This window comes from Cavia porcellus, unplaced genomic scaffold, assembly GCF_034190915.1.
Source record: "Cavia porcellus strain 051 isolate PalLab524CR breed Dunkin Hartley unplaced genomic scaffold, mCavPor4.1 scaffold_5, whole genome shotgun sequence".
Lineage (NCBI taxonomy): Eukaryota > Metazoa > Chordata > Mammalia > Rodentia > Caviidae > Cavia > Cavia porcellus.
Window position 1 is genome coordinate 928460 of NW_026947488.1, and position 23289 is coordinate 951748.

The following is a 23289-nucleotide window of genomic DNA, read 5'->3' on the forward strand; positions in this document are numbered from 1 at the left end:
AGACATTTACTTGGGTCTCTGCAACCCTCTTCTCCTCCCTTCACCCCGCCAGCCCTGGGCAGCTGCTGACCGCCTGTCTCATGGACAGTTCCCTGTGTTCTGGAGTTCCGTGTGAAGGGACCCTGTCTTTCTTGTGGTGTGGCATGGCTTATTTAGGTGGAGATCAGCCTGGGTTCTGGCATGGAGGAAAAGTGGCGCAGGGGGTGGTTGGGGCACGAGGCTTGGGCTGGAGCCCCAGGGCCCCTTTTCTTGTAGAGCAGTACCCAAGTGTTGGGACTGCTTCACCTCTTGATGCACATCTAGGTTCTTCCCAAATGTGACTGCTTGGAATGAAGCTGGCGTGCATGTGTGTGCATCCTTTTTTTCATTCCCGCTAACGTTTGCTCCTCTTGGACAGGTACCCAAGCTCACATGGTGGTTGGCCAGCTGTTTTGCTGTTTACTGGGGTTGAACCAGGCCCTTTGCATTGTGTTACATACTTCACCTTCTTTTGTCTTACAAAGTTGCCGAGTTGCCCGTGCTGGGCTCAAACTTGTACTCTTCCTGCCAGAATTCTGGGATTGCAGGTGTGTACCATCACACCTGGCTGCTTAACCTTTGAAGGTTCTACCAAACAGATTTCCAAAGCAGCCAGGCTACTTTGCTCCCCCATAAGCAGTGCAAGGAGCTCTAGACACCCACATCTGTTGTGCTGTGGTCTCTCTGGTGGGTCAGCAGTGGCTGCTCATTGTGGCTTTTTTTTTTTCCCCCTTTGGTACAGGGGATCGAACTCACGATCTCACGCTTGCCAGGCAGGTGCTTATAATTGTGGCTTTTGTTGGTTTTATTTTTGAGACAGGGTCTCTCTGTGTAGTTCAGGGTGGCATTGAACTGAAACAGTCCTCCTGCCCCAGTCTCCCTGCTGGATTACAGCTTGGGCTCTCATGTGTGTCCTGCTGATGGGGGTGAGCACCATCAGTGACATGTCTCCCTTGTGCCCAGTCTGTTCAGAATATTTGTCCATTAAGAATTTCACCACTTCCAGGGGCTGAGGATTTAGCTCAGCAGCATAAGCGCCTGCCTTACAAGCAGGCAGTGGTGAGTTGTGAGTTCGATCCCCGGTACCGATAATAAAGGAAAAGCAAAAAAAAAAAAAAAAAAAAAAAGAATTTCACCACTGTCATGAAGAGAGGTTTTAGATTCAAGGAGTTAAACTGAGTCTCCTCCAAGTCCTGGTGGGCTGCTGCCTGTTCAGTGGCACTGGAATCAGAATGGTTGGTTATTGATTTTTTTTTTTTTGTCTTTCCTTTTTATCGTACCAGGGATTAAACTCACAACTGCCTGCTTGCAAGACAGGCGCTTATGCCGCTGAGCTAAATCCCCAGCCCGGAATCAGGATAGTTGGATCTTCGAGATGAGGGTGTCTTTCTCCTGCTTTGAGTTAATTATTCACTTACTACATTACATTTTAAGCAAAATTTAAAATAAAATCTTCACCTTAACTGAAATGCAGAGGTTAAGTTGGAGATTAAAAAGTGAGATAAGGACCAGGGATTTAGCTTAGTGATGCAGCACCTGCCTGGTAAGTGTGAGGTCCTGAGTTCCATTCCTGGTGCTCTCCCCCAAAAAGGGAGATGAAGTATAAATGTGGTGAAATAGTTTGAGCTAGCTGATGTTTTAGAGGGATGCTCATGGCCTCAGCCATTCGGAGTGAAAGTGGGGAATTTTCTTCAGCCCAGCCAGCAGGGGGTGCCACAGGCTGCAGGCATGCTGTGCCTAGGTCCTGGCTCTGAACTGGAGGCTGGATGGAAAACTGGTGTCTGGGGCTGGGGATTTAGCTCAGCAGCGTAAGCGCCTGCCTTGAAAACTGGCGTCTGTAAGGGCTGCCAGCAGGAGGCCTAAGTGACATCCATTATTTTACATTTTCCTTAGAACACGGGGTCTTCTTGGCAGAACTCTTTAAAGGCCCCAGGGGAAGGAGTCCACCCTGCTTTCCACACTGATGCTTTGAACTTGCAGTGTAGCAAGTGAGGTCTGTGCTTAACCTTTGGGTTTTGTGGTTCTTTGTTTCTCTTCTTCTTCTTTTTCTTCTTTTTTCTGGTATTGGGATTAAACTCACTTGCCAGGAAAGCTCTTATGCCACTGAGCTAAATCCTCAGCCCAGCTTTTTTTTTTGAGATGGGATCTCACTGTACACTTCAGTTGACCTGCAGCTCACTGTGTAGCCCGGGCTGGCCTCAAACTTTCTGCAATCCCCCTGCCTCAGCCTCCTGAGCTGGGATTACAGGGATGCGCACCATGCCTGGGAGTTCTTTTGCATTTTAAGATGTGCTACCTGGGCTGGGGATTTAGCTCAGCACCATAAGCACCTGCCTTGCGAGCACGCGATCATGAGTTCCATCCCTGGTACCGATTAAAAAAAGATGTGTTACCTGATGTGATGGTGCCTGCCTGCAATCCTAGTGCTTTGGGAGGCTGAGGGGAGAGGATCAAAAGTTCAAGCTTGGGCCCAGCTTGAGCAACTTATGCACTTGGTATGATGCTGCTTCAAAATAATAAAAAAGAGTGCCTGGCAAGCTTGAGGTTGTGAGTTTGATCGCCAGTATCAAAATAATAAAAAGAGGGCTGAGGTATAGTTTAGTACTCTGGGTTTGCTCCCCAGCACTAAATGAGGAAGAGGAGAAAGCAGCAGAAAGAGGAGGAGGACAAAGAGGAGGAAGAAACAGTGGCAGTGGTAGTGGCCATGGTGCAGGGAGAAAAAAGTATACTGATTTATTCAGCTTTTACTTGTGAAACACTCAGGAGTATCTGAAAGAGTTGACATGAATAAGTGCCCATCTTAAGTAAACAGCTTCTGTCTATAATTTTAAAAATTTTCAGAATTGTTTTTGGACCTGAAAGTGGCTGCCTCCTGGCGAGGGGAGCAAAGGCTGCAGTGAATCTCAGCGTGGTGGGAGGAGACAAGTCTGAGCTGGAGATGCGAGATGGGAGAGCACCAGCCAGTGACAGTCAGGAGAGCTTAGCCCACCCGTAGCCAAAGACAGGCAGGAGTCTCCCCGAGCTCGGGTCCAAGGTTGGCGTGTATGGACCTCATGCTGTTCTCTGTGGTCTGACAGCAAAAGTGTTCTTTGCACACCTTGCCTGTGACCCCGGCTTGCGGAGCTGCTGGCTGAGCCGTGGCACTCATCCCATTTTTGTCAGCAGATGCCTTTTACACAAGTTTTGTAAGGTTACCTCTGAGTACCCGTGATTGTGAGTTGTGAAACCTGTACCATGGCGTGCGCTGGCCTGACTGGTTTAGTTTTTAGTGGTCTGTGCCCTGTTTGCTTGGCTTTACCTACAAATGGTGCCCTGGCAGTGAGGTATCACAGTGCTGCTACCAGAGAAAGGAAACAGCTTAACATACTGGGTTAGGGTATCCAAACCTGTCTTTTAGCAAAATGTTACCTTCCCTTTTTTTTCGTTTAACCTTTCTTTTTACGGGGGCTGAGGATTTAGCTCAGCAGCATAAGCACCTGCCTTGCAAGTGCGTGGTCGTGAGTTCGATCCTCGGTACCAATTAAAAACAAAACAAAACAAACAAAAAAACCTCTAAAACCTTTCCGGAATCAAACTTAGCACCAAGCGCTTACCCCACTGAGCTATATCCCTGGCCCTAGAATTTCTTGGGGGGTGGTACTGGGGATCAAACTCATGACCTTGCACTTGCCAGGCAGGTACTTAAGCCATTGAGCTAAATCCCCAGCCCCTAGAAATTTTTTATGTGTTTTTATTAGTACATTTTACGGTATGTAATGATTACATTCACGGTGGGAAGTTGGTGCACGGGCCTGTACTGTACACCTTCATTCTTTTTTCTGTCCCCTTCTCCACTCATCCCTTGCTATTCCCTCCAACACTTTTTTTTTTTTTTTTTTTTTTTTGAGAGAAGGCCACCCTATGTGGTTCAGGCCTCTAACTCTTGACAGTTCTCCTGCCTCAGCCTCCCGAGTGCTGAGATCATGGGCATGCACCACCATGCCCGCCGGCCTCCAACTCTTGATCCCCTTCCCATTTGAAAAGGTTTCCATTTTCTTCTTTGAGTCCCTTGTTTAATTCTTGTCCCTTCCCTCTTCTCTTGTTCCTCTGCCCCTTTGAAAATGTTCTCCCTACTTCCCATTATCCTTTATTTATATTTTGGGTTTCTCAACCCTGTTCTATTTAAACTTGGTGTCTGATTTATTTCCCTTGAGATTATGGTGCACCCATTTACCTGCATATGCCTCAAGTTTATCCTTTATTTTGCCTCAATTTTTTAAAAACGGCTTTCTGATTGGTTTCCCTTTACCTTTTGGTATTGGTTGAAGGAAGATTTGGAATGTGTGTCCCTTCAGGGCAACCCAGGGATGAGCAGGCAGGGAACTGGCGCACTGGGTGGAGGGCGTGGCTGCCCCTCCCTTTCCGTGTGCCTGGTGGGAGTTGGGCAGTTGGGGTTTGCACGCAGCCTTCTGTGGGAGGTAGGGTACTGTGACCTCACTGCCTGACCCACTGGGCAGAGTAAAACTAGCACACGTGGTGTGACCTTGGTCCTAGGGCCCACCAGACCCACTGTGAAGCACCTTCCCCGCTGGGGTTTGGTGTCAGGAGTGGCTGGCCTGGACAGGACGGCCCCCCGCTGCCACCCTTCATGACCTGGGCTACTGAATCTCACACTCTGAGCTTGTGCTCCCCAGCCCTGATGGGTGACATGACTTTAGGATCCTAGAACATGGATTCAGGCTGTTTTGGTACCCAAAGTGGTCTTCAGTTGGAAACTGGAGTCTCTTGGGATGAGTAAGCTGTAGATGCAGCAGGTACTGGAGAGTCTGCAGGGCCAGGTGTGATGTGGTAGAAACAGTAACAGGTTGCCAGGCGTGTTGGGGTGGGCCTGTAATCCCAGCACTTGGGAGGCTGAGGCAGAAGGAGCACTGTGAGTTCAAGGCCAGTCTGAACTACAAAGTGGGACTGTCTCAAAAAAAAAGCAGGTGTGACTTTTCCACGACACTTGCGAGGTTTTTGTGCAGTCTGAGTGCGGTGCAGCTGCTTCCCACCTTGTCTCCCCCAGCCCTAGTGTCACACTGAGTGCCCAGCTGTGTCCCACTCTGGATTGTTTGGAGCCCTGTGCACCCGCCTGTGAGCCCCTGTGGCTGCACAGGTGCTTCAGAGATGAAGCATTGGGGCCAGGCATGTAGCTCAGTGCCTGCCCTGCAAGCATGAGGTCCTGAGTTCAATTCCTGATACCAATAAAAAAAAAGGATGAAGGTGAGGCTGTCCATGTGAAGGTGTGTGACCGTTGGGCGTGTATGGGCCCCTGAGGTGGGCTTCTCCCCAGCGAAGTGCCCTGCCTCGCTGTCCCATGGAGGAGCGTGCGGCACGCGTGTCCATGTCCAGTGCCTGTAGGACCGAACTCTCTGTGGCTGGTGTAGGTGGCGGCAGAGGCTGAGGGGCGAAGATTGCTGCCTCAGAGGATGCCATTGTCACAGCTCACGTGTCCTTCTGGTGCTGGTGGACGATGCACTCTGAAACCTGAATTCATGTCTAAACTTCCCTGGGCTTGGAGAGGTCACGTGTATTCTTACCACATCTGAGACACTAATCGCCTTAAATACTGTCACTTTTTTCTTTCCACTAACTTTTTTTCCAAGTGAAATTTTTATGCTTTTTCTTACTAGAAAATCTATGAATGATAACTTTAAGTTAGGAGATAACTGGATAATAATTAACTTTGAAACTTGCAGTTTATGTTGAAATTATCTTAGAAATGTAATCTATAAGAAATACTTTTTCTAAAAAATAAAAGTCATTTTATGATTTTTTTCCCCCTTCTCATTGGTCTGGATAATTTTTTTGTTTGTTTGTTTTGTTTTTTGAGATGGGGTCTTGCTGTGCAGTCCAAGCTGCCCTTGAACTCACCATGTAGCCCAGGCTGGCCTCAAACTTGCATTGATCTTCCTGCCTCAGCCTCCCAAGTGCTGGGATTATAGAATGCCCAGTCTGTTCTGCCTATTTCTTAAAAATTCTTATAGGATATTTTCTAGTTGACTAAAGAGATTCTTATTTAAACAGAAAATCCAGCAATGAAATCTCTTGGCTTCCAGGTTGGAATGCAGGCACTTGTCCTTCTTACATGGCTGTCGCCATGTCACCTGCTCCAAATGGCAGGCGTTGAATTGGTGCTCTGAGCTTAGATGACTATTTCCCGTGGTGTGAAATGAACTTGTGTCCCTCCTTGGGGTCAGTGGAGCCCTGTGTGAAGAACCAAGTACCCGGGCATGATTGCCTGTTCCCCGCCACCCCAGCTTGCACGCTGGTGTGCAGCGCAGCACCTGGGTAATGAGCTGCCACAGGGGCTCCTGAAAACACTGGCTGCAGCCCGTGGACACCCCAGCTCCCCAAGCCCTTCTTCTTGGTGGGGCAGGTGCCACATTCATGCCTGAACAGTGGCTGAAAGGCACGCAGCAGGAGCAACACGTCTCCCCCAGGCTCACGTCCAGGGCCTCGTGGTGGGCGGCTGTCTGTTCTTAGCACAGGCCCAGCACCTAGACCGGTGGCGCGCTGCTCCAGCAGGTATTTGTATCACTAACAGCTCTAAAAGGTCGCCACAGGTACTCGTGGATGTGGACCATGTGACAGGTGCTGGGCCTGGCTTGTTATGGCTCCACTGGAGGAGAGTGAGCAGGAGGCACAGGCAGGTGGCCCCGGCGTCCTCACCCCTAGCAGTTGCAGGAAAGGCCAGGGAAGGAGGATGGTGGCCAAGGACCCTAGCATTCAAAGAGAGGAAGAAAAATCCTCTTTGCTGCCTCATTTTCTCCACCTGTGAATTAGCAGACAGTCACTGTGTTCCACAGGTCATTTTTCAGGTGACCAAGGGAAGGGATGTGTGCTGTAACACTTTCAGTAAGTCAAGAGGAGGAGTAAAACTTGCACCCTGAGCCAGGGACACAGCCGGGTCCTGAGTTCAATTCTCCCAAAAAAAATCCCCCTTGCACCCTGTCTGTCCCAGAAGCCTGTGTGGGGTGGACTGGGTGGCCCAGGAAGGACTCAGCCTCTGCCTGTATTCGGGCAGTTCGCTGTCCTGTTAAGCACAGTGACCGATCAGTTGGGATGATGGAACAAGTAAGGGGACAGAGCACACGCTAATTGTCTGTGCCCCTCTCAGGTGGACTTTGGGGTTGGATGTGTCTCCCAAGAATTTGGGTGCCGAAGTTTGAACCCCTGAGACCTCAACATGTGGCCTTGTTTGGAAATAAGGTCGTTGCGGACGGAATTAGTGAGGATGAGGCCACTAGTTGGACCCAGAACGCCAGAGCGATTGACGTCCTTGTGAAAAGGCATGTGGACATAGCCCTGCAGGGAAAACATCAAGGAGGACAGAGGCAGAGTCCAGGAAGGCTCCACAAACCATGGGACCCAGAAGCTCCTGGCTGTCCCTGAGGCCCAGGCTGGCGTGGACGCCTCGGTCTGGACTGTGGCCACTGGGCTGCGCAGGGCAGGACAAACCTCTCCTGCAAGCCGTGTGCCTGCCGTACTTGGTAGGCAGCCTCAGCACCTGAGCAGGACTGTCGCTGGGTGAGGGAGCAACCACGAGTCTCTCTCCACTTCCAGTGTGTTTCTTGGGCCCAGGAAACTCCCAGGCCACACCCGGTGCTGGGCAGGAACCCCGAGCTGGCTGGAGGGACGTCCCACATACTTGCTGAGACCTCAGAGCTTTGAACATTCTTAGGAGCGAGGCTATGAATGTCTGACTTCAAGTCTTACTACTCTGTTGTGTGTGCGTGTATGTAGGAAGTTTTATTTATTTGTATATTTTTAAGAATGTTTCTTCAAGGGCTGGGGATTTAGCTCAGCAGCATAAGTGCCTGCCTTGCAAACACACAGTCATGAGTTCAATCCCTGGTACTGATAAAAAAAAAAGCAAGAATGTTTCTTCAAGCTTTGGGACGAAGATTCTTTTTTTTTTTAATTTTATTTTAGAATAAAACCAAGCAAAGTAAAACAATGAAGCCAATTAAAACAAGTTATATGTGACACAGCATTTCAAAACAAGATAATAGGAAATCAGCAATGGTTACCATGATGCCTCTTGTTGTCTTCAAAATAACTGCCCATAACATCAAACATAGTAAAATCAAACAAAACAGCACAGAATAAAAACAAAACAATGAATGCAATGCAGGACTTGAAAGCAAGATAATAGTAAATCCAAAATGTAAATCCACAATATATCTTGTTATCTTTGAAATAGCTGCCCATGCCATCGGATACAACAAAATCAAACAAGACAAAACAGAATAAAACCCAACCAAACAAAACAATGAAAATGATACAGGATTTCAAAACAAGATAACAGGAATTAACAACGGCTACCACCCTTAGAAGGAGATCCCCCATAGATGCTACATTGCACATTGTTACCCTCTGAATAAATGATCAGACCACAGGCTTTAGGCCTGCAATGTCAGTGATACACTGTAACAATATAAGCATTAAGTTGCATTTTACCTCATTAGCTATCACACAGTCTGTGTTACTCTGGATCAGCTGGTTGCTTACTGGCTGAGAACTGTCTCCCTGGCTGTGCGCCCAAAGGGGCTGGTGTCTGGCTGCCCCCCCAGTCAGCCCCTGTGTGGTCCACACTTGGATTCTTTAACCTAGATTTTCAGTTTGGATAAGGAAATTGCTTCAGTCTTCTGGTGGGTGCTTTTATTATTTGTATTTTATTATTGTAGCTGCTGTGTGCTATTCTGCTCAGAATCGCATCTCTGCAGCATGCCTAGAAAGTTGGCTCAGCTGGGGCAGGGCTTGGTCTGCCCACTGCTGTGGCTCTGTGCCAGTGAGGGCACCAGGCTTCCCTGGGCCCCTACACCCCAGCTTATGGATCTGGCTTCTGCCCTGAGCAGTGGCCCAGCTCCCAGCCGCCCCCACAGTCCCTGCTTGCCTGGAGGCCCCCCTCACCCTGCCCCGCAGCCGCTCTGCTGCTGCTTTAGTGGCACCTGTCCTACGGCATGTGTGGGTAACTCTTCCCTTCTTCCCCACAGAGTCTGTAGAAGAGGCCACACCAGGACTTCCAGATGAACAACCGAAAGGAAGATATGGAAATCACGTCCCACTACCGGCACCTGCTTCGTGAGCTTAACGAGCAGAGGCAGCACGGGGTTCTGTGTGACGTCTGCGTCGTCGTGGAGGGCAAGGTCTTCAAGGCACACAAGAACGTCTTGCTTGGGAGCAGCCGCTACTTCAAGACGCTGTACTGCCAGGTGCAGAAGACATCCGACCAGGCGACAGTCACCCACTTGGACATCGTCACCGCACAGGGTTTCAAGGCCATCATTGACTTCATGTACTCCGCCCATCTGGCCCTCACAAGCAGGAACGTCATCGAGGTGATGTCTGCTGCCAGCTTCCTGCAGATGACGGACATTGTGCAGGCCTGCCACGACTTCATCAAGGCCGCGTTGGACATCAGCATCAAGTCGGACACCTCGGACGAACTCTCAGAGTTCGAGATTGGTGCCACGTCCAGCAGCAGCACAGAGGCACTCATCTCGGCCGTGATGGCGGGGAGGAGCATCTCCCCGTGGCTGGCACGGCGGACAAGCCCGGCCAATTCCTCCGGAGACTCGGCCATTGCCAGCTGCCATGAGGGCGGGAGCAGTTACGGGAAGGAGGATCCAGAGCCCAAGGTCGATGGCCCTGAGGACATTTCCTCACAGGCTCTGTGGCCCGGAGACGTGGGCTATGGGCCCCTGCGCATCAAGGAGGAACAGATCTCGCCTTCTCACTATGGAGGCAGTGAGCTGCCCTCTGGCAAAGATGGTGCCATCCAGAGCTCTTTTTCGGAGCAGGGTGCTGGGGACAGCTGGCAGCCCACAGGCCGGAGGAAGAACCGAAAGAACAAAGAGACTGTCCGGCACATCACGCAGCAGGTGGAAGATGACAGCCAGGCAGGCTCCCCGGTGCCCTCGTTCCTTCCCACACCGGGATGGCCCTTCAGCAGCCGAGACTCAAGTAAGCCCTTCATGCTGAAGAGCAGGCGTCAGCCCTGGAGCGCTGTGGTGGCCCTGGGCTGCGGGTGAAGCCATGCCCTTCCCAGCTCTCACTGGGGCTTTCCTTTCATAGGAGTTGGTACGACCACAGGGAAGCAAATGGCGCACTCCGAGACCAGGGCACCTGGGGGTTTTGGAGCCCCTGGTTCCATGCCCATCAGTGCGGTGGTGGCACCCTGAGACATGGGGCTGCCTGGGATGGGGCAGCTCTGTGGGCAGAGCAGTGGGGAGACCGTGGGAGGTTTGACCATGTGTGGGGTGTGGATTTGGTGTCCTCTGTCGCCTGTGGAACTGCCTGGGGTACTCGGTGGTCTCCAGAGAGGCCAGCAGCCTGTCCCTGAGTGCTGTCTGTGGTCCTCGTGCAGGGGCAGGCAGGGTGTTGTGATTGTAGAGGGTCTTAAAATGTAGACACTTGTGACACATTTGCCCTGAGTGTGGGTTCTCCCAGCTTAGCTAGGACCTGCTCTGCAAAGCGAGGCCCGCTCCTGCCACAGGGCCCTTGTGCTGAGGTGTTGGAGGTGGTCCCCATAGCCTGCCGGATGGTTCCATGTCTGTGCCTAGAGTAACAGATAGGAAATGGACAGGGGGTACAGCTCCCAGTGCCCAGGGCCTGGCAGTAATCTTGGCTTGTGCTGATCCCTTTCAGAGAGCAGAGTGGGGATGAGCCACTCTGTCATCTTGATGTCTAACTCTTTCTCCCAGGCCCAGAGCTACAGCCAGGTCAGAGAGAGAAGTGGTCAGGCAGGAGCAGGGCTCCCTGGCCCATGCCTTTGAGCAGAGCCCCTCCAAAGGAACATTAGAAATCACCCAATGAACCTTGAATGGACAGAGGCAGCAAAGACAGCAAACCTGGAAATGGCACCCATGTGCTGGCCCCAGGGGTCTTGGTGCTGCCTGCCTGGAGGGCTTCCTGGAGCAAGAAGAGCAGCTGGTAGTGCAAGGCCCTAGTGCTGGCCATGAACTTTCAGTCCTTTTGCCTAAACCTCCCTTAGGCTTGTGCCACCATGCTGGGCTCCATTCTGAGCATTTAAAAGCATGCGGTTCCTGCAGTTCACTGGCACTATATAGGTTCCTATTAGTTGGAACTTCTGTATCTCCCAAAGAGAAACTCTGTATCCCTTAAGCAATGCCCTGAAACTCTGTATCCATCAGACAGTGGCTCCTGGGGGCTCAGCAGAGCACATTTCCAGGGGCTGTGTTACCTCCTTCATCCTCCTCCCTTCCCTCCCTGCCCCAAACCCAGGCCCAGGCTCAGTGCCAGGGGGTTTAACTCGCGGCTTCTTGCCTTTGGCAGGGTTGTGCTCTGGGTAGGTGTCCTGGATACTCTGGGGTATGGGCAGTGGCCCTGGGCTGTACACACTAGCTCCAGTGGTGCTGCCTGTGGATCGGCAGCATCTGCTGTGGTGGACAAATACCCCTGGGAGTAGCCTTCAGCCTTTGGCACAGAGCAGGACCACATCAGAAGGACATTTCTGGGCAGATGGAAAAGTTGCTTGTTCTGCCAGCTGTCCCTAGAGAGGCATCCAGGGCAGAGGACAGGGACCATGACATCCTGTGTGCTCCTAACTTTGTTCAAAGTCTTTTACCAGCTGCAACCAAAACCCGAGAAGCTGCAGCCTCCCCTGAGTGACAGGGCTTCTGGGCCATTTCTGGGGTGTGCAGACCTTAGGGGCCTCTCACCGTCCCAGGATCCCTCTGGCCCACCCACAGGTGATGGCCAGGGCCTTGGTGTCTTGGGAACAGTCAGCTATGAGGTAGTAGGATGCTCCCTGAGCCCATGGTTGGATGCCGCAAATGCAGTTGGAAGCAGAAGGTGATTTCAGGATCCAACAAGTGATTTCGCCTGTGTACTTTCCTCAGAGTCTTAAATCCTTGGGTTACCAAGGCAACTGTGAACCGCTTCTGCTGGAGGATTCTGAGTACCAAGACAAGGACAGGAGGTGTGGGCTTGAGTGTGGGATGATTCCTGCCGAGCTATGGTGGCCAGTTGTTTCCTGAGTCCCCCACCCCACCCCCAGCCCTCAGGCTGAGATCTGAAGCATAAATGGTGATTCTTTGTGGAGGTCAATTTGTTCTCATTAGAGGTTTATCACATCTTACAGAAGAGTATTTTTATTCTCATCTCACTTAATGAGAAAAGGCCCCCTTTTTTATTCCTTTTGAGATAGGGTCTTTGAGACTTCTTTAAACTGGAGGGCCTCCTGCCTCAGCCACCTGAGCACTGGGATTGTAGGTGTGTATCACCATGCCTGGGGAAAAGGCCCTTTGCTAAAAGAACCTGTTAGGCAGTCGCTGCAGATCTTTGGGGCACTCAGTGTGTTCCAGCCAAGCTGCTCTGTCTGCTTGGCGTGTCCTCCTTGGCTCTGGAACCCTGGGACCTGCTGGCGTCTCAGAGTGATTTTCCAAGCAGAAGTCAAGTGCATTCTCACCTAGCAGCTTCGAAGAACCAAGCCCATTGTCGTTCCCTTCTGAACTCCAGCAGCTGCTTCCTGTGAGAGCTGTTGGATCTGGGTTACAATGGGCAGCTCAGCCTCAGCAGCTCTCCCTCCAGGCCTCGAATGAGGGTGAAGGCCTTGGGCCCCCAGGCTTTGCTGGGGAGGCTTCGCTGCGGTGGGTCAGAAGTGGTGAGTCCAGGGCCCTGACCCTGTGTGCTGCACTTGTCCCTGACAAATGCTGAGGAAGAAGGCTCTGTGGCTGGGATAGAGCTGTGGGGTTTGTAAAGTAAATGTACTAGACTTGTGCTAAACTTGGGTTAGGTTAGAACCTGACATGTTTGATTTTTTTTTTTTTTTTTTGGTCTTTTTCCTTTTTATTGGTATCAGGGATCGAACTCACGACTGCCTGCTTGCAAGGCAGGTGCTTATGCCGCTGAGCTAAATCCCCAGCCCCGACATGTTTGATTTTTGAGAACACATTGGGACCACAGAACAGCTCTAGTTGGCAGCTGGGTCTCTGAAGGCTGCGGTGCCAGCCACACCCCGGTAGCCTCCTCTCTGCTTGGGGAGGCATGAGTGGCACTGGCTCTGGGTGGGCCTTGCGGCTTCCCAGGGCTCACTGCTGGGGCTGGAGTGGAGCTGCAGTGGATGCAGACGCCTGGACCCACCTCCCAAGTGTGTGTGGGTGAGCCATACACTGGCAGGAGTGACTCCCCTGTCCTGGCCCCAGGGGCTCAGCTGCCCCCACCCACTGAGAAGGTGGGCAACATGTAGAAAGTGTATCGAGTCTGGAAGATTGCCCTGTGATGTGTAGGATGGGAAGACCGATAACGAGGTGACAGCCTGGGCTTCAGTGCCTTTTGAGGCAGAACCAGAGTAGTCTCCACACCTGCGCCCCCGCCGTGAAGCCAGGACTTCCTTCACTGTCTAAGCACGAGCTGCTGGATTAGTTCCTGACCGGGCCACCAGATCTGTTAGGTGGCCACTGGTAACCCAGATGGCATTGCTGTGCTGAGGAGCGTTTCTTTTGCTGCTGTGAGGGGAGAGCTCATCTCTGTGCAGAAGACCCAGAAGAGGAAGTACTGGTGAAGTAGATGGGGGGCTGGAGGGCCACCCCAGGAGCTCACAGGCCAGGGCGTGAAGCTGTGCAGAGGGACCTGGCGAGGCCGTGCTTGTGACGCTGAGCCCGGAGGTCCTGGTGGTGATATACTGCCCTGTGCCGCCTGCCAATGCCGCCTGCAGACTCTTCTCCCGCATCTTCCAAGCTGAGTGCGCCCTTATACTGGGTCTGCTGTGCGGTCGAACTCACAGAGGGTGCAGCCCAGCCCGCTCTGCGCCCTGCTGCAGCGTGCTTCCCGAGAGGGTGGTGAGCATGAATGCGCAGTCAAGACAGCATCGGCTGTGTGCTTGGCACTGCCAGGCCTTTGGTGCTGTGGCCCTCACCCCTCAGGTGGGCACAGGCTGCCTAAGCTTCCAAGGCATGGCAGTACCAAACAGCTCCGCAGGCTCGTCCGTTGCCCTTGGGTCTCCGGTCTGAGGTGGTCCCAAAAACCTCCTTCCCCAGTCTCAGGGCCTTTATGCTGGAGGCTGCTGCAGCAGTGCCTCAAGCCCGGTGCCCTGCCCTGCTGCCATCTGGCCACTGTCCCCCCGTGCTCCTGCTCCTCCCCCTTCCACTTGGCCTGCATGGTTGCTCAGCACTGTGGCCCGTCTCAGGCCTTGATTCTGGCTCAGCAGGGCTGCAGGTGCCCAGGACCAGGGTGTCTGCGAGGCACTGTCCGCCCAGCTCAGGCTGGCCTCTGGCAGAGATTGCAATTGCTTTTCCCTTTTCATTTCTTCTTTGTTTCCTTGCATTGCTGAGATTGAACCAGGGCCTTGCTCAAGCCGGACAAGCGCTCTATCCCTGTGTCCCCAGACCTTTTATATTTGACACAGATTCTTGCTGAATTGCCCAGGCTGGCTTTACACTTGTGATTCTCGTAGCTCAGCCTCTGAAGTAGCTAGGATTGCAGGTGTGCACCACCTCACTGTGTGTGTGTGTGTGTGTGTGTGTGTGTACCAAACGCAGGGCCTTTGCACCAAGCTACATACCCAGACATTTTTTTTTGTATTTCTATTTTGAGATAGGGTCTTGCTAAGTTACTAAATTGTCCAGGCTGGGCTTGTACTTGAAATCCTCCTGTCTTCAGCCCCCCAGAATGCTGGGATTACAGTTGTGCCCTACCATACCTGGGACTTTGATATTATTAGTTTTTGTTTTTTGAAACAGGGTAGTTAAGGTTGTGTAGTTCAGACTGGCCTTGAGCTCACTGTACCAGTCAGAATGGAATCAGACTCATAGTGACCTTCCTGCTTCAGCCTCCAGAGTACCGGGATTATAATCGTGCTCCACCATGCCAGGCTACTCATATTTTTTAAGGTGTGATAGCCATAGAATAAATGGCGGACTTGAGATGTACTTTTTGAATAAGTCTGTTTTTGGGAAAATATTCACGCAGAAAACATGAAGCGGTGGCCACTCCTGCTGCTGAGTCCTCTGTGTATCGGCACCCTGCTCCCTGCTTAGTCAGCTACTCATGGCCGCCTACCCCCCACTCATGGCAGCTTCAGTGCGTTTCGGGGTTAGGGACTGTCTTAGTTACTTTTTCTCATTGTGGAGACCAAATACCCAGTTTCCAAAGTTAAAGGAAGAAAGGTTTATTTAGCTCCGTTTGTAGAGGGTTCAGTTCATAGTTGGCTGGGAGACAGGCTTCGTAGGCAAGAAATAGTTCTTGACATGCAGGAAGGCAGCAGACAGCAAACAATGGCACAGTGCTTTTCCTGCCCCTTATATTCCACCCAAATGACCCACCCTTGGCACAGGCAGCTCTCGCCCCCAGGGTAGGACACCATTAATCCCAGCATCGCACACCGTAGATCCAGCCATCTCCAGAAAGCCCCACCTATGACCGCGTGAGGCTGTGGGGTCAGCCACACATGGCCATGACTGGTGCACAGCAGCGTCACCAGCTGTCTCAGGGGCCCCTGTGGGCCTCCCAGGTCCGCGTCCTCCCACTATCCCCCGAGGGAAGCTCTTGCCCGGGCGGCACCTCATCTGACAGATGCAGGCTCTTGTCTGACCCGGGATGACTGCCTGGATGTTGCACCTCTTTGATCAGTGGCATTGGATTCCACTGTCTCAATATCGCACCCTTTGTTTGGTCAGTCTCTCGTCCAGCTAAGTCAGCGTAGTTCCAGATGTGCACTTTTTGAGCAAGCCTCTGAACACTGTTTTACAGATAGTAGTTTTTTCATTTCTCTTGAGAAAACACCTCACAGTCGAGTGGCTGAGCACAGGAAAAAGATGTGTTTAGACTTAGAAGTTTTCAGATGTGTTTCCTGCAGTGGTTGCACCACCCTCCTCCCTCCTGCAATGAGAATTTGGTTGCTTCTCTTCACCTGTAGCTTTGTGAGGTGGCATTTTTAAAATTGTTGCCGCTCTGGTGGTGGATCGATGTGATGAGTTTTGAGAAACATACATGTAGACCAGAGACTGTTTCCTGTCCCCCAGTCTCCGTGGCCCCTTTCCAGCCAGGCCCCAGGCGGGCTGCAAACTTGCAGGCCTTTTGCTTCAGCCTCCCAGTCTGAGCTGCTGCTTCTTTTTTTTAATCACTCAGTTATAATAATGGTTTTTCTTTTTTGCTGTAGTAGGTGTTGATTCCAGGGGCTGTTGAGGTATGTCCGAAGCCTTTTGTTTTTTTTTACTTTTTTGATACAGGGTCTACCTATGCAGTTCAGGCTGGCCTTGAGCTCACTACTTTGTAACCCAGGATGGTCTCAAACTTACAAAGATCCTCCTATCTCAGCCTCCCAAATGCTGGGATTACAGGTCAGGTGTACTTTTTGCAAGTGGTTGCCTAGTTATTCTGATGCCATTTGCCAAAATAAGCCCTAACTTTTTTTTAATAGATAATTTTGTTTGTTTTAATTTTCTCATGAAATCACTGTTACTCTTTTGTTTTGCTTGTTTGTTTTGTAGTGCTGGGAATTGAACCCAGGGTCTCACACGTGCTGGGCAAGTGTTCTGCCACTGAGCTGCATCCCCAGCCCAGCCTGGCCTTTTATCCACTGAATCATTTGGTTAACCAACTGTTGTAGTCAGGAGTTTCAAGGAGAACAATTACATATAGAACACAGAATTTATAATATTATTTTATGATACCCAGAGTTAAATACAAGAGTGCAGGAAATCTGTCCACAACACTAAAGACCTAGAAAATCTAGCTGAGGGCCTGGATCCTACAGCAGGGCCCTGTATGAGTCCAGCTGAAGATCTAGTGCCCACAACGATGACTCACACAAGTCTGTTCCACAGATCTGTGCTGCAAAGGCCCAAAGGTCAGCAGTGGAAGCTAGAAAGTCTATGCTAGTGGGGTGAAGGATCAGTGCCAGTCGGTTGAGGGTTCTACACTGGAGCCAAGAAGCAACGCTTAAAGTAAGGACCAGGGTTCCCCCAAAAAGTACCACAGCCATCCTCAGAGACAGGCAGGTCCCGAGCTCCTCCGATGATGAGAACAGTTGAGTACATATCACAAAGGCACCATGACAAATGTGGAGATTAAACAGCACATGTCTTCCCCTCCAGAGCCAGGAAGCGAAGCTGAATGTAAGGGCCAGAGCTCCCCCAAAGTGAACCACAGCCATTCTCAGCAACAAGGTCCGAGCTGCTCCAACAATAACAGCTGCGTTCATATCAGGGGAGCCAGCATGATGAGCTCCTCCAGGAGAACCAACAGCTCCAAACAGCAACAATACTTGGGAGAACACACACCGCTGCTCTTCCTCTCCAGGTCTCCTTCTATGCTGGCAGCAGTCCTCAGGTGGGCCATCCACAGTCAGCACTGTGCTGATTCAGCTCAGCTGGTGCTAAGCTGACCGCCAGTTTTTAATCTGTGACACCAACTATCTATGCAGTGGTTTGTGTGTTCCACATCTGCAAGTTCAATCACAAATTGAAATTCACAGACTTTCTTGTAACCATTCCCCAAATAGTCCCATGTAACGTCTGTTAGCACAGCATTTCCTTGGTGTCAGGTATTGTTAGTCATCTAGAGATCCGGAATGTGGGAGGGCTGTGCCCCTTAGATAAGGGCTGGGATGCTGGTGAGCCTCTCCCCGTTGGGGTACCTAGAGCCTGTCCCCTAGATCCAAGGGTCATCATAAAATCAAAGGGAATTTCTTAGATGATGTGAAAAACTTTTCATAACCACAAATGAGGAAAGGATTTTAATTCAAATGACAAAGTCTGATTCTTAAGTTTTAAGCATTTACAGGTGAGAAGGTAGAAGTTTAGAAACACAGCTGAGCATGGTTGAGCTCCTGTCATACGGCTGCCGGGAGAGGCCTGGTCTGGACGGCATCCTGGGAGGCTGTGCTCTGCCTGTGAGTGCCGTGTCCCCCAGGTCAAGGCAGCCTGGCCAGCCACCCCTGCCTGCAAGCCTGCACAGCCCAGAGGGTGCTCGTGCCCTGTGATAAAGGAGTGCCCAGGGTGGACCACACATCGCCTGCTCCAGACCCAGAAGCCCCCTGGTCCTACGTGTGTCCTTGTCCCCTCCCTCTGAGACAGGGGCTCCACTCCCCAGGCCCGGGTGGCCCCTGTGGTTCCACACGTCCTTCCTGTTCCATGATCACGTTGTACCCCGTGTTACCCCGTGTTACCACTGGCTTGCGAGTCTGTGAGAAGTCTGCTCACTCCAGTGCTGTTAGCAGGTGGCTCAGGGTCCACTCTGCCCAGGAAGGAGACCTGCATACCAGCCAGCCCTTACAGTACTCAGCTCAAGGCACAGGCTGGTGATCCTGCCTGCTCAGTGGGGCATGCTAGCACTGGAGCACCGGGTGCCACGCAGCCTCCCTCAGTCAGAGGTTGGGCACCGAGGACAGCACCGAGTCCGAGCCAGCTGCCTGGTGTGGGGAGAGCCCAGGATGCTGGCTCCAACCTGGCCAGAGACTGGCTGTGCCCAGGGCACCGGGTGGCGTGTGCTGAGCCACTGCTGTGAGAACAGTGAGCGCAGCCAGACCTGCGCTTTCTCTGGGACCTCTCTCCCTTCTGTTCTGTTTTTATTCATTCAAAAGCTACGCCTGAAGGCCACCGTGGCTTTCCTCCTGGTGTGAGCCCCACGTCCTCCGGCTGTGCTTTTCCCTCTTCTTGGCCTGCACTTGTGCAGAGCAAGTTTCTCCCTCACTCTTCACTTCCATTCTTTCAAGTAAACTTTGTCACTGTTTTTGTTTTTTTTTAAATGCGTTAAGGACTCGGAGTCACAGTGATGCCCTGACCTGCCCAGGAAAAACAGCAAGATGCCGTCAGCCAGTGTGGGGAGAGACAGACAGAGACAGGGAGAGACAGGGAGACAGTGTGGAGTAGGGCCCAGGCACTTCGGACGGCCCGAGTGTGTGTGTGTGTGCGCGCGTGTGGGTCCACACCGTGTGACAGTACGTGTGCTTACATGCGTTTGAACTCTCTATGACTCTGATTGTGCACATGTGCACACCTCGTGAATGTAAATGTGCTTGTGTGCATGTGTGTGTGTGTGTACGATGTACTGTGCTTGTGTCTGATGGCTCCAGACAGAGAACGCATAGATTTACCCATGTGCGCCATGCATTTTTGGAGCCCAGCCCGTTCTTTGGGTGGGAACAAGCACTTGGTGTGCTCAGTAACTGTGAGGCCAGCATGTCAGTGGCAATCAAAGTCAGCTCTGTTTAGCATTCTGACCTCCTCAATGTGCCCTTTATTCCAGAACCTTCTTTCCAGACAGGACTGGACTGGGGGCAGGGTGTCCAAGGCTGCCCTGGCCCTTGCCCAGTACTCACCTGGGGTGGTCAGTTGTGTGCAGAAAATGGCCCTGGGGTGTGCGTGGTGGACAGGGCTGCTAGTAGACTCCATTAGGGCTTCGAACAGGCCTCCCGGCATACAGAAGACACCTTGTCTAGCCACTCTGCTTACATTTTGGGTTTTGAGACAGGGTCTTGCTGTGTAGTTCAGACTGTCCTCAAGCTCACTACATGCTACATAGCCCAGGCTGGTCTCGAACTCACAGTGATCTTCCTGCCTCTGCCTCCTGAGAGTGCTGGGTTAGAGATGTGCATCACTATCCTGGCGCTGTATTAGCTTTTTCGTGACAATGATAAAAGTGCATTTTGTGGTCCTCCGTAATACTGAACTCTGTACATGGATTGATTGCCTGCAGCTTCCCATTCTGCTTGTGGAATTTTCTTTCTGAAATCACTGCTCATAAACTTCTTTTTCTAAATGCCAGCTGTGTCCAGAAGGCCCTGAGCAGACTGAAGTTGGCATTGACTTGGCCCACAGGTGAGGGCCAGTCCTCAGTGTCTACTTGCAAGGGGCACTTTCTTCCACAGCCTGGGTGTGTCTGTCCCCTCCCAGGGACTGGGCTCAGACCTATGCCACCGGGTGCTTCTCTTTCACTTTGTTCTCATCTGGAGATAAGGAATCTGCGGAGGGCCAGCTGGCCCGCTGCTGAGCGCCTTAGGTGGTCACTGTGGGAACTGCCAGACCCACCCTGGCCATTGCATAGTTCACAGCCACGTCATCGCACAAGGTTCTGGCTTCTCTGCAGTGCTGTTGGTTACTTGGTTTCTTGGTGGTAGCCATCCTTCTGGATGTAAAATTGTATTTCATTGTGGTTTCAATTTGCATTTTTCTGGTAACTGTGAATGGTGGGCATCTTTTTTTTTGTCTTTTTCTTTTTTATCGGTACCAGGGATCGAACTCACAACCACACACTTGCAAGGCAGGCGCTTATGCTGCTGAACTAGATCCCCAGCCCCAGTGGGTATCTTTTTATGTGCTTCTTGGCCATTTGCATATCTTTGGCTAAGTGTCTAATCAGATATATTGCCTACTTTTATCTTGTCTTTTTTTTTTTTTTTTTTTTTTTTGGAGATAGGGTCTCGTTAGGCAGTTCAGGTTGGCCTTGGACTCACTGTGTAGTCCAGGCTAGCCTTGAATGCACAGGGATCCTCCTGCCTCAGCCTCCTGAGTATTGGGATTAGAGGCATGCACCATCATGCCTGATTTTGTTTTTCTTATTAGAGTATACGAGTATATGGTCTGGACAGAGTCTCTTATCAGATATATGACTTACAGATATTTTCTCCTAAACTATAGCTTGTCTTTTTGCCCTCTTGAGAGTGTCTTTAATGGCACAGGAAGTTTTTTTTTTTTTTTTATTTAAAGAGAAAAAAGAAAGGAAATTTTAAAAAAGCAGTAAAAGGGTACAAGTAATACAGAATTTTAAGAAAAAAATACACAGTAAGAAATCCTAGTTAATAGGTTACATATTGAAGGAAGTTTTAATATGATTAAATGCAGTTTATTTGTTGTGTTTCTTATGCTCTGGTATTGCTAAGAATCCGCTGCCAAACTTAAAGTCACCTATGTTTTCCTGAAAGTGTCAGAGTTTTAGCTCTAATGTTCATGTAGGTCATCGATGCATGTTAGGTATTTCCTCTTTTTCTTTTTCTTAAGACAGAGTTTCACCATGTAGTTCATGGTTGGTCTCAAATCCACAGCAGTCCTCCTGCCTCAGGCTTCCGAGTGCTGGGAGCCAAAGGTGTGCGCCACCATGTCTGGCTAGGTGTTTCTTCTTTAAAAGGCTTCAGAAGTCCAGGCAGAGGTGGTGGCGCATGCCTACAGTTCCAGTACTCTGAGGTAGGAGGATTTCAAGCTCAAGCCTAGCCTGGGAACTCAGTGACCTACTTGGGACCCTGTGGAAAACAAAACCACAGCCTAAAAAAAGAAAAAGGTAGAAATCTTGCCGTCCCACGAGCCTGAGCCTGGGGCCCTGTCTCCAACGCTGGGCCTGTGTGGGGACCACCACCCAGCCTGTCGCGTGTCAGGGGCCAGGCTGGCAGGATGGGGCGGGACACGCAGGGCGCTGTGTTGGGCCAGGATGCTGGGCTGCTGGGAAGCTGCTGAATCACAGTAGCTCCCAGCTGCAGTTCTGTGTGACCTGAGTGTTCTCTCTTCTGTGTGTCTCTCTTCCCAGATGCAGACCTAACTGTCACTGAGGCCAGCAGTTCAGACAGCCGAGCAGAGCGGGCTGAGCTCTATGCGCACGTCGATGAGGGTCTGCTGGGAGGAGAAGCCAGCTTCTTGGGTCCGCCACTGACCCCTGAGAAGGATGAGGCCCTGCATCAGGCTACGGCGGTGGCCAGCCTGCGTGCGGCACTCATGAGCAAGAACAGCCTGCTGTCCCTCAAGGCCGACATGCTCGGAGAGGATGGCTCCTTGCTGTTCGAGTATCTGCCCAAAGGCACCCACTCGCTGTCCTGTAAGTGTCGCCCCTGTGTGTCTGTCGCTGGGTGTCGAGTCTCCCGAGGAGTGTGCAGCCCATCTGCATGTTGGGGAGGCTGTGGGCAGCAGCCACTCCCCAGGTCCTCAAGGCTTTTGGCAATGAGCAGGGCACACCCAGCTGGGACTGAGGCAGGCTTGATTTGCAGATGGGCAGCCCGGGAGGAGGAATGCGCAGTCCGGCGACGGGAGGGAACGGTGGGAGCTTGTGGGACTGTTTCATGCTCAAATTTGAGGCATCTGGTGAACCATCTGAACCCTAAAACCCGCTGAGCTGAAAAGTGCACACAAGTAATAAACAGACCTGAAACCTCGAACTAGTTGAGCCTTTGCAGGGCCGGGCCGTGGGAGACAGGGTCTTTGTGTAGCTGGGTGGTCGAGGCGCCCCCTGCTGGCCACTGGTCCAGGGCTTTGTGCGGAGACTGAGGGGGCTCCAGAAGGAAAGCGCGGGCACACTCACTCCGCCTCGCCCATCACCCATCCGTCCGCCGGGTTCACTTTGTTCTTCTGGTCACATGTGAGCTTTAGAGCCTGTGTGTCCCCGGCGGAGACCCAGATGAGGAGCACTGCTGTGTGGCCGCTACCCAGGCTGTTCTCTGAAGAGGAGGCCAACGTTGGCTCATGGCTAAAGGTGTGGTGCCGCAGGGACCAAGCTGCATCTCTGGTCACAGGGCTGCAGGGACAGTGGCAGGGGCCCGTGATGCCAGGGGATGGGCATGACCACCTGGCCAGACTGGCCATGCTGTTGGCACTGCCTGTTCAGCTGATGTCCGCACAGGCTGGACATGAGGCCGTGTTTCTGATCATGTCTGTGGTGGCCCCGCCCTGGGACACTGAGCTGGGGCGAGAGGCTCCTGTCCCTGGTGTCACCTGGTCCTACCTGCCAGTCATCTGATGTTGGGGCTGTGGGACATGTGTCTTTATTTTCATTTTTGCTGTTTTAAAAGACAATCTTTTCACGGTTTGGTTCTTATGAGCACTAAAGTATTTTGAGGTTTTGTAGTGATGTGAGGAGTTATGCAAATTGGGTAATAAAAACTGAAAGTGAAAACCAGTGTTTGCGTTCTCTTCATTTCCCTGTTTGGACCGGACCTGGGTGGGTGGAAGTGTTTCCCAGTCCCGGGGCACTGGCATCGGGCACCCTCAGACCTCTTCCCCACATCTCGTCTGAGAAATGGGGAGAGCGACACCTGCGCAGCTGCTGTGAATTTGAAAACGGCATTTGGGGAACGTCATTTAGTTCAGGCATCAGCCTTTTCCCCTCTCAGATGCTCAGCTGGACTGATCTTAACCATTGTTGGACTTCTCAAGCCACCAGGGACCTGGTCAGCGCATGGAAGTGGTTCCAGGGAATTTGGGGTGCCTGGAATTTGCAGAGCAGGGTTTCTGAGAGTGGATGAGCTCTGTGGGAAGTGTGGAAGATAGCCAGGGAGCCCCAGCACTGAGCCCAGGCCCCTCTATC

General features: G+C 51.7%; 1 protein-coding gene across 2 annotated transcripts in view; it reads left to right on the plus strand.

The window, feature by feature from the left end:
- The window catches only part of Zbtb46 (zinc finger and BTB domain containing 46), a 55716-nt gene that overhangs the window by 14791 nt on the left and 17636 nt on the right, over nucleotides 1–23289 (plus strand). For both annotated transcript variants that reach the window (XM_003462790.5, XM_063247997.1), the window contains exons 2-3: nucleotides 9036–10005; nucleotides 21523–21807. In XM_003462790.5, coding sequence (XP_003462838.1) covers nucleotides 9069–10005; nucleotides 21523–21807 — 1222 coding nt within the window. In that variant the 5' untranslated portion in view covers nucleotides 9036–9068. The remainder of the gene's footprint in view (nucleotides 1–9035; nucleotides 10006–21522; nucleotides 21808–23289) is intronic.